General features: G+C 40.8%; 1 protein-coding gene across 9 annotated transcripts in view; it reads left to right on the top strand.

The window, feature by feature from the left end:
- The window catches only part of Acap2 (ArfGAP with coiled-coil, ankyrin repeat and PH domains 2), a 113,626-nt gene that overhangs the window by 66,341 nt on the left and 36,099 nt on the right, over positions 1-11,186 (top strand). For 5 of the 9 annotated variants that reach the window (XM_031363600.1, XM_031363597.1, XM_031363603.1 and 2 more), the window contains exons 7-10: positions 1,416-1,460; positions 5,216-5,311; positions 7,710-7,784; positions 9,546-9,557. In XM_031363600.1, coding sequence (XP_031219460.1) covers positions 1,416-1,460; positions 5,216-5,311; positions 7,710-7,784; positions 9,546-9,557 — 228 coding nt within the window. The remainder of the gene's footprint in view (positions 1-1,415; positions 1,461-5,215; positions 5,312-7,709; positions 7,785-9,545; positions 9,558-11,186) is intronic. The other 4 variants (XM_031363598.1, XM_031363596.1, XM_031363602.1 and 1 more) reach the window with 1 other exon arrangement.

Genomic DNA, 11,186 nt, shown 5'->3' with positions numbered 1-11,186 from the left:
AAAAAAAAAAAAAAAAAAAAAAAAAAAAAAGATTGTATTTTAAAATTCCCTTACAGTTTAGACAAGAGTTCAGTGAGGAAGACATTTGGAAAATGTTCTGTAATCTTTTGGCAATCTTAACAAGTTGTGAAGAGCATCATCATTTTATGTAAATAAGATGTTTGTGAAGAACAGATTTCTTAGGGGTAGGGTTGAAGCTCAGTTGGTAGAGTGTGTGCCTACATGCGCAGAGGCCTGGATTAGATTCCCAGTACTGCCCAAACCAGGAGTCAGGGTGCATGTCTATAATCCTAGCACTTGAGCACAGCGGCAGGAGGATGTGGGCTTAGGTTATCCTTGTCTGCATAGTGAGTTGGAGTAGGAGGGCATTGCCTTTTCCAGGATCTTTTGCAACTGTAGAAATTCCTAACACGTATTTTGATAAGTCAATCATAATTAAAATACTTAAGTTCATTACTTTAATATATACTTATGGCATGCTGACTATGTTCTGCTTTGAGGCTGGACCTGAGAATAAGCTCCCAATCTCACAGAGCTTATACTTTAGCTAGGGAAAAGACAGAGGAAGAAAACACAAAGTAAGTACTAGGGAGGCAGAAGTGGGGGCATCTGTGTGAGTTTGAAGTAGCCTAGTCTACAAAGTGAGTTCCAGGACACCCAGGCTACATGGTGAAACACCATCTAAACAAACAAACAAATACAACCAAATATGAGTAATTATAAATACTATTAGCAAGTAGGATTGATATACTAGACAGTGAATCAGGTGCAGGGTTAGACATGTAAAAGAAGGTGGTAGTCAATTGAAGACCCAAGTGCTAAAGAGTAGTCCTAAGGCAGCCAGTACAAAGGCACCTGTGGGGCAGTGATGGGTGCTGTTGGGACACATTCGGGGCAGAGTAACAGAAGACTAGGCTCCAGAAGGTGATGGGCCTCGGCACAGTGGGCCTGTGTGGACATGGTAGGAGGTTACAGGATTTAAAACTAGACATAATATCCCATTTATATTTGAAAATCACTGTGGTACCTGTGTGGAGAAGGACTGTAGGAAGCCAAGAAGGGAAACAGATGTCCAGAGAAGATGAAAAGTGGTAAATGGTGAGGATTTGTACCAAGGCTTGTGGTTGAACCTTGATCTTCAAGTAGATGAGGAGGGTGGAGGAAGAGGACATGCTGCAAACTCAGGTGTCAGAGCAGCCCCATAAGGATGCTGTAATCTGAAGGACCAGTGTTTTCACTGAGGGCCAGTGTGGCTGAGTGCTCATTGGTATGCTTGTCAGAACTCCTTTAAGCCAGAAGAAAAACACCAGCTCTGTTTTCCTTTGTTTTGGGATCGTTAGGACAGGCATGTTTAGAATCTCATATTCTGCATTAGTGTAGTTTGTGAATGACTAACCAAATGTATCTTCCCTCAGATTAATGTGCTTCAATCAAAAAGGAGATCGGAAATCCTGAAATCAGTAAGTTATTAATGAATGCTGCTAACTGCGCCTGTCTGTCTGTGTGTGTGGCCCTGTAGTAGGGCACCCTGTCCAGGAGCTCTTGGCTCTTAGCTCCCATCTCTCTTTCCTGTGCCATCTGCTTCAAGGTACAGCTGACTATGTGTCTGTTCTGCTAACCTACAGCCTGCCTCACAAAGAGACCCACTGTGTGCTCTCCACTCTCTGTTATTCCTATGTAATATTTCATGTGGTCTGGACACCTAATACTTTTTGAAAGTAGCTGGGAGTGGTGGCTGGAACCAATGAGAATATTTCAGGATTGTTTTGAAACTTATTAAACTTGATTGTCACCTTGAATGTTCTCTTTAATTGTATTTACTTTTAGGAAGTTTCTTCTTTGGAGATTTATTTATTTATCTATCTATTTGATGTGTATGGGTCCTTCACCCGCACGCACATCTGCACACCAGAAGATGGCATCCGACAGTTGTGAGCTGCCGTGTGGGTGCTGGGAATTGAACTCAGGACCTTCAGAAGAGCAGTGATGCTCTTAACCACTGAACCGTCTGTCTGGCCCCAAGTTTCTTTTTTAAAAATATTTTCTAGATTTATTTATTTTATTTATAGGAGTGTTTATACACCTGTATATGTACTACATGTACTATATGTATGCCTGGTGCCCACGGATATTGGAAGAGGGCATCAGACCCCCTGGAACTGAAGTTGCTGTTGGGCTGTTGTGAGCTGCCACGTGGGTGCTGAGAACTGAACCAGCCCAAGTCGTCTGCAAAGTTGCTCTTACCTGCAAGCCATGTCTCTAGCCCTTGCTTTTAGAAATTGTCTACAAAGTGTCGTTCAAAATCACATGCTTCTCTATGGTTATATGTGGTGTTTAGGTATTTAGAATCTTTGAGCTTGAAGACTTATATCAATCCTATGGCTTAAAGATGTTTTTAGCTTATTCTTTCTTTGCAGTCACAAAAATGAAAAAAATTCCTGAGTTGTTCTCCCCCCCCCCGACCATTTTTTTTTTTTAAAGATTAAGCTTATGTGCTTTTTATTTTACTTTTTATTTCATGTGTATTGGTGTTTTGCCTGCATGTGTGAGTCAGATCTCCTGGATCAGGACAGTTGTGAGCTGCTGTGTGGGTGCTGGGAATTGAACCCTGGTCCTCTAGAAGAACAGCCAGTGCTCTTAACCACTGAGCCATCTCTCCAGCTCTGTCTTTGGACCTTTTTAATCTATGGTGACAGTGAGATCTTACTTGCTCTTTGACAAGGACATGAAGAGGGCGTACTGTGACATCGTGCCCTTTCTCATTTAGAGCCTTAGGGAGGCTTTCTCTGAGTTTAGCTGGAGCCGTTTCCTTCCCAGTTGCTGTTCTTGCTGCTTAGGCCTTGTCTCCACCTTGCTCTGTCCTAATGCTACTTGACTCTGTGGCGCCTCCCACTTGTTTTATACCAGTTGGCACCTCTCCCCCAGCCATGTTTTCCAGAGATAGTATAATGGAGATAGTATGTCTTACCATGGCCTCCGTGGGCATCTGGAACTCTGCCACCTGCATAAACAGGAAACAAAGGGTTGGCTGGTAAATACAGTGGGGCCAGTGCCCTGTGGCCTCTGTCGTTTACCCAGTATGCCCTTGGACTGAGGACCTGCCTGGCCTCTGTCGTTCACTCACCATGCCCTTGGACTGAGGACCTGCCTGGCCTCTGTCGTTTACCCAGTATGCCCTTGGACTGAGGACCTGCCTGGCCTCTGTCGTTTACTCACCATGCCCTTGGACTGAGGACCTGCCTGGCCTGAAGCAGATAATTGGACTTGGCTGGGTTCAGTAAAACTTGATGTGTGAGCACCAAATTTTGAATTTCATACAATTTTCACATTAATTTTTGTGTTTTAAAATTTTTATTTCATCCATCTAAAAGGTTAAAAGCAATTCTTGACTCATGAACCATCTATATCTACAAACAGATGTAAAATTTGCAGATCCAAACTAGCTAGCTTTGAATATACTACATTTTATCATCCTTAATGGATATTTAAGCAGTTCTTTGTTTTTTACATTCAAACATCTCATTGGAGTGATCAGCCTAATACAAACTTGATTATTGCTTTATTTGCATTTATAAACAAGACGTTACTTAAAGAGGCATTGTATTTATTATCTGTTTACTTATTTTTTATGCGTGTCTGCTGTGGTGGACATGTGGGAGTCAGAGAACAACTAGGTTCTGTTTTCCACTGTGGGGACAGGGGCTTGAACTCAGCGTGTCAGGATCAGTGGCCATCCCCAGTTAAAGTTTTAAAATGTGGAAAAGGCTTTTTAAAAATACTACCAAATGTCAAGGCTAATCAACTGTTTTCACCAACAGTGTATGAGAATAGCCATTTCTCTACTGACTTTGCCAGCAGTGAGCATTAGAGCCCTGTCTCCTCACCTTGCCCAGTGGTGTGACAGGCAAAAACCGAGATTTCCTTGTTGAATCTGAGCTTTGTTAGTAAAGAGTTTGATCATTTTTTTTCCATATATTTTCCTGGCTACTTAGGAAGCCTTCATTTTTAGTACTGATTGGTAGCATCTTTTATGGATTCAGATCACTGATTTTTTTACTGTTTCCTGGCTTATCATTTATTTATTGATATGTTTAATATGAATTGCGATGTGTACATATATGTTTTACATTTATTATAAATCATTATTTCCTCCTTTTTATGATTTGGTGGTTTTAAAAAATCTTTTCACACAGTTATATAACTCGTAACATTTCTAACACTATAGTAATTTTTATATGAGTTTTTATCATTAATCTTTGAATTTTATTTAATTGATTTTTATTTTGAAAATGTTTTTAGAGAGGTTTCTTTAGTGTTAACAACCTTATGGCCTACTTTAGCTTCTAGAATATTAAACAGATGTCTGTTCTTGCTAAAAATAAAACAGGTCTTAGGAGAGTCTTTGCATACATTTAATTACATAATTCCTTCTCATGTAAAATGTAACTAATAAAAGCAAGGGTACTTTTTCTTTTGTGGATTAATAAAATATAGCTGGGACCCCTCTGCAATCCTTAATGTCAATTTTGGATCTGTAGAATAAATATAAGAACATTTCCAGGGCCAGGGAGGTGGCTCAGCAGATGAAGACCCTGGCTGCCGAGCCTGGTGTCCCGAGTCCAGTTTCAGAGAACTGACTCCTGCAGGCTGACCGCTGACCTCTGACCTCTACACTTCTCCAGGCATCTCTGAATATGTGTGCACGCAGCACATCAACAAGCAAATAAATAGTTTTTTAAAAAGAGAAAAGCCTACGTTGACCCCACTGGTTTATATTTTTTTAGGAAAATAAAAAACTGAGAGTTCCCACAACTCACTGGGGCACAGGGACCCTGGCGGGCTGGTGTTTGCTATTGTTGGGGACTTGGAATTTTTTCTCTTTTCACTTTTTTTTCTGCTTAGGGAGGATACTCCAAGGGCCACATAGACATTTCATAATGTACTTCAGGATTTCTAGTGAGACAGTGATACTACTGAGAATATTATTTAAATTACCTGTGTAATTTTTATTTAGGTCTAAAAGTCAGACCACTGGGCATTTCTCTTAGAGACATTGTATTCTCCTTGTATTTGCAAATATTTGTGAAGTCTTCAAGAAACTCAGCCTAAGTAGGTTTGAGGCTTTGGGATCTTGTGTCATGGTCTTTTTTAACACGACGCGGACTCAAGCTTTCTGAAGCTTCTTGCAGTGGATCTGAAGCTGCTCTCTCCCCAGATGCTGTCCTTCATGTATGCTCATCTGGCCTTCTTCCATCAAGGGTATGACCTGTTCAGTGAGCTTGGGCCCTACATGAAAGATCTTGGAGCACAGGTAATCTCTTGAACAGGATCTCTCCATTCAGTACTGTTTGTTGACATTTATGTTTTCAAAGATATTTAGCACATTGGGAAGTCTGGCTTCTCATTTACTTAATAAGGATCTTGTAAATAAGGATTTACATGTGGGCTGGATATTGAACCAAAAATGAACTCAAAGGTAAAAATGCTTGTCTTAAATAGTGAACATGAGGGTCCTGAAAAGAGGCTTAAATAACTCTGTCAGGTATGGTGCACACCTGAGATCCTGGCACTGGACTGGGAGGGAGGCTGAGGCAGGTGGAGATATACATATGTCTGCATTTTATAGTCCAGATAGCAGCATTTAGTCCTTTACTTCTTAAATTTGAGTAACAGAGTCACTGTCCTTTTATTTAAGACTTTGCTCTTTTTCATTTTCAAAAAAATTAATATTGGCTACTTGAAAAAATTCTTTGACTAATGAAAGTCTAATGTCTTAGGATTAAGACCATTTGTTATTCATTGTTATTTCATAAAGGCATTTTTTTCTTTTTTCTTTCTTTCTTTCTTTCTTTCTTTCTTTCTTTCTTTCTTTCTTTCTTCTTTCCTTTCTTTCTTTTTCCTTTTTGTTGGAATTATAGCTCAAATCCAGGGCCTTGTACATACTGTGCATGTGCCTTACCATAATGTGGTCTGAGTCCCTTTAGGCAGTATTTTTTATTGAGTGCTGAACTGCCTTATACTTTAGATACAATAGGATTAATCTGTAAGTTTTTCTTTCCCAGTATTTTTTTTTTTTTGAGGTGAGGGATAAAGAAAAAATAGAATTTAGGAAAATGGAGGAAAGGTAAGAGTGTAATGGGAATGCTATTCAATGATCAAAGTATGTGTGTGTGTGGGGGGGGAACAGAGAAGGGACTGAAAATGGGATCCTGTGCAGCATATGCTATGGATGACATGCAGGATGCTCTGAGTGTATGTCAGTTGAGGTTGGATTTGTGTACAGCCCACACTGAGGATGCTAGGATGACTGTAAGAGAGTTTTCTTTCTTTTAGGTAAGGTCAGAAGCAGTCTCATGGCCTTTGTATCACGTGCCCGGGCTTGCTGTGTCTTTCGAGTTAGCCTCATGGTTAAACGTGACTTGTCCACCTTAGTGTCATTGTCAAACATAGGGAGGAGAGGGAAGAGAAAGGCACATCTTTTCTACTGCAGGAGAGTTCATCATAGAAATTGTACATCCTTTGTACCTCCTGTGCTTAGTCACATTGCAAGGAAACGTGGGGAATGACAGCTGTCATGCCAGAGAGTGATCTGGTAGAATTAGGTGTGGGGTGATTCACATTGTCAGGGAAGAGGAGAAGATAGACAATGGAAGGAGCTCAGCTTTTAAACCCCAGGAGAAGGTCAGGATGATGTAGAGACATGCAGCTGACTTAATGGTCCAGGCCTCTGGAAGGGTCAGACCCTCCTGTGTTCTGGACACTCTTTACCTTCTGTAGTGGTCTGTTTAGATGTGGCCAGTTAGGATGATCTTGTGGTAGCTAGGTAATAACTACTTTTGAGTTAGTAGGTAATAACTCCAGAACTATGGTATTAATATTCTTTTATTACTTCATCTTTCAGAGGCAGGGCTTTACTGTGTTGACCAGTCTGGTCTTGATTCCTGGGCTTAAGCAAGCTTACTACTGACTCACCCCTTTAAGCTGTCTTTTATTTATTTGGCTAGTTACTTAGTCTGCCTTTTAGATTAGATTATAACATAAGGAAGGCAAGTTGGAAACATGGTGTGTGGCTAGTGATGGGATGCAGCTGTTGATATGCACTTGTGACCTTTGCCCTATGGAGTTTAGCTGCACTGCCGTATTGTTTTGTTTTGTTTTATTGTTGTTGTTTTTTGTTTTGTTTTGTTTTTTGAGACAGGGTTTCTCTGTATAGCCCTGGATGTCCTGAAACTCACTCTGTAGACCAGGCTGGCCTCCAACTCAGAAATCTGCCTGCCTCTGCCTCCCAAGTGCTGGGATTAAAGGCGTGTGCCACCATTGCCAAGTTGCCATATTGTTGAGAATGGGAAAAAGTCATGTTTTTGTATGTGTGCTTTGTTTTGTTTTGTTTTTGCTTGGCTGCACCTACCTGTCTCTTCTGAGTAGGCTGTCAGGCACTTTAGGCTTGAGTCCTTGTCCTCTGAGGGTGGAACATACACTGTTGCAGTGCTCAAGACAAGGCCTCCTGCTTGGACACCTTTTCCACTAAGATATGGGCTTTGTCAAAAAAGGTGTAATAGAAAACTGTGAATTTCTACTTGAATGTTTAGCTGAAAATGCTGTTTTAGGTTAACTTTAACCACATGATTTATGCTATAAAATGACTTGGAATATGGTTTTAAAGAAATCCCTTGTTTCTTTAAAGTCTATAATTTTCTTCTTTCCTTTAGTTGGATCGACTGGTTGTAGATGCAGCAAAGGAAAAAAGAGAGATGGAGCAAAAACATTCTACGATCCAGCAGAAGGTATATGAGAGCATTAGACTGATTTCCCTTCACTGGGATGCTAGTGTGTGCAAGTGAGCCTTGTTACTCAGACCCCTTCCGTTGCTTGTTCAGTAAATCCTTCTTGTGAATAGTGAAGTGTTTTAGATATTAATGTGTGCATTTCATTATCTCTTCAGATCAAAATGTTTGCAGGCTGTGGTCTTGAAGCAGTTTATAAATATTCTTAACCTGTCAGGAGCTTAATTAACTAAAGGCTGCACCTTGTTAACATTTTCAATATTATTCATGGCTTCATTTAGGGCACTAACAACTTCCTGCCAAAATGTGTGTGCACACATGTGAGTGAGCGAGCGAGCGAGAGAGAGAGAGAGAGAGAGAGAGAGAGAGAGAGAGAGAGAGAGAGAGAGAGAGAGAGAGACAGACAGACAGAGAGAGGATGGGTGCATATCCTTTCTCCTTCCTCTCTCTTTCTCCCTGTCCCCTCTCTCTTTCTCTTTCTCTCTCTGTCTCTCTCTGTCTCCATCTCTGACTCTTTCTTTCTCTCACTGACCCCTGCTGAGTCACTCCTGGGCTTCTCAGCACCTCCTTCTGAACCAGCATTGCTTGTTGAATTGCCTAAGCCTAGTTAAACTAATTTTTGACAAATGTTTTTAAAATGAGAATTCAATAGTAAATTTATATTCATTTCTTCATGCTGGAGTTGAGTTTGTCATGTCTGGAGCATAGCGTAGTAGTACTTTATCTTAGATAGTCTGAGATGTATCTGTGCTGTAATTGAGCATAAAAGACAAATTAGGGATTGAATACAGTCATATAAAACTCCTCTGTGAGCTGTGAGAAACCTGCCCTCTTGATAATAAGGAATCCAGGCATCTTTGATTACAGATTACTCAGATTGGATCTGACATAGAAGATATGAATGGAAAAAATGAAAGCAAAATCAGCTGCAAGTATAAGAAAAACATAATTAACGGATTATTCATGCTCCAAGAGAAATAACATTTAGAAAAGAGAAGAGTTTTCTCTTAGGCCATCTTTAAATCAGTTACTTTTAGTTATTACAGGATGAAGCCAATGCCAGGTTTTCTTTCATTTAAAGATGCGATCTTTCAAGCCAGGTGGTGGTGGCGCATGCCTTTAATATCAGCATTCAGGAGGCAGAGGCAGGTAGATCACAGAGTTCAGTGCCAGCCTGGTCTACAGACGGAGTTCCAGGACATCCAGGGCTACACAGAGAGACCCTGTCTCAAACAAAGAAAGACATGGCCTTTCTGTATTGCCCTTTCACTCCTGCCTCCTGTGTGCCTGGGATACAGGCGAGTGCCACCACCCCAGGTTTAAGTCTTCATGACGTGCTCTCTTTCTCCTCCTGTCCCTCTCTCTTCCCAAGAGTCTTGCTTTGTGTCTCAGACAGGCCTTAAACTCATGATCTGCCTGCCCCAGCCTCCTGAGTTGTGGGGTCGCAGCTGTGACTCCCTTGTCTGGCTCTTTGTCTTTAGGGTATACAGCACGGTATTTTGATGACTAGTTTGTTTTAATGGCATTACTGCCAAGTGATTATTAAAAGTGAATTCAATAACTTTTTAGTAAAATGACAATTTATATTTATAGAAACATGTGATCGTTGGTTAAATTGAACATATAATTTAGCCTCAAACTGCTAATTTATCAAATCTGAGATGATTTGACTTTAAACGATATACAACTGTTTTTCTTTAAGAAAATAATGCGGTTTTTACTCATTGTGAATACTTTCTCTATCCCTAAATGCTGACCCAGGCTGCATTACAGGTAAAAAAAAAAATCTAGTCAACTAAAATTTAAGGGATGGCATTTCTGATAGAAATTTTAAGGAGTTCTAATAATAATGTGATCAATGTGAAAAACAGTGCTATTGTGAGTGCCCAGTATGTCCTGCTTCTGCCTTCGCACGTCTTTGAATAGATGCACATGTTAGTGGAGTCAAGCTGTGGTACCGGAGTGTGCATGTGCTCAGCATGGTGAGAATGCTGGTGAGCAGCACCGAGGGTCCTCGTTGTCCTCACCGTTGCACTTAGTACGTGGACATCTCACTGGTTTAAATTCATGTGCCATTAGTGACTAGTGAGTCGTGTCCATCTGTGACTTGTTTCCTGTTTGTGAAATGTTTGCTTTTTTTCCTTCTTTACTGCCAGGCTTTCTAATTGATGACCAAGGTCTCCGCATTCTGAAGATCTATGTGGTTTAGCTTTTCATGGTTTTTGGCCTGTGTCTGGTGCTTTTGTTACTTGCACAAAATCCCCAGCACAAGCTCCCTCTCCTGCGTGAGTTTGCTTTTCATGTTTACGTCTTTGCTGGAGACTGAGCTCAGGTGCCATGTCTGACAGGCAGGCGTTTGCCCCTAAGCTGTACCCCCAGCCCTTGCATTTAGCTCTTTAATTCATGTGTAGCTAGGTTCTTGTGTGTAGTGGATAGAGAGCTGCTTTCCTTATGTCAACACTGTGCTGATCTTAAATTAATACAGCCTCTTCCGCTGATGTTGTGCAGCACCTTCTGTCCCAGGCTCTTTCCGGCTGTCTCTTCCACCCCATTGTCATCTTGCCTTAATTATCTCAACACACTGTTGTCTAATTGTTCCCAGTTTTACAGCTTCACAAGCCTGGGAAATAGAGCTTCCATCTCTCTTTTTTTTTTTCCTCCTTTTACAGACTGAGTTTTGTAGACATACAAACCTCAGGAACAAGTTTGTTCTATAACAAAAGCTTTTGTGGGGACTGGTAAGATGACCCAGTAGGTAAAGTGCTTGCCACGCAAACCTGGCAGCCTGGTTCAGTCTCTGGAACAGACAGTGAGTACCATGGAGTGTTAGTCTTCCCCTCGGATACACACAATAGTAATTTTTTTTTTTTTAAATTTTGAGGTTACTTTGGACCTGTGAGAAAGGAGGTGTGCTTGGTTTATAATACAATGTACATCACAGTCTTACCCTACCTGCTGTTTAAATTTTCTTTAATGATCTGCATAAGGTTTTGTGATTTTCTTTTTTTTTTAAAAGATTGATTTATTTATTTTATGTATATGAGTACATTGTAGCTATACAGATGGTTGTGAGCCTTCATGTGGTTGTTGGGAATTGAATTTTAGGACCTCTGGTCTCTCCAGTCAGCCCTACTCGCTCCGGCCCAAAGATTTATTTATTATTATACATAAGTACACTGAAGCTGTCTTCAGATGCACCAGAAGAGGTCATCAGATCTCATTATGGGTGGTTGTGAGCCACCATGTGGTTGCTGGAATTTGAACTCAAGACCTTCAGAAGAGCAGTCAGTGCTCTTACCCACTGAGCCATCTCACCAGCCCCGTGATTTTCTTACATACATGTTGTTGAACTCAGACACGTATGTGGCACATGCTCCTGTAATGCTGCCTTTAGAAAGTCAC

This window comes from Mastomys coucha, unplaced genomic scaffold, assembly GCF_008632895.1.
Source record: "Mastomys coucha isolate ucsf_1 unplaced genomic scaffold, UCSF_Mcou_1 pScaffold12, whole genome shotgun sequence".
Classification (NCBI taxonomy): domain Eukaryota; kingdom Metazoa; phylum Chordata; class Mammalia; order Rodentia; family Muridae; genus Mastomys; species Mastomys coucha.
This window is presented reverse-complemented; position numbering and strand designations above follow the sequence as displayed.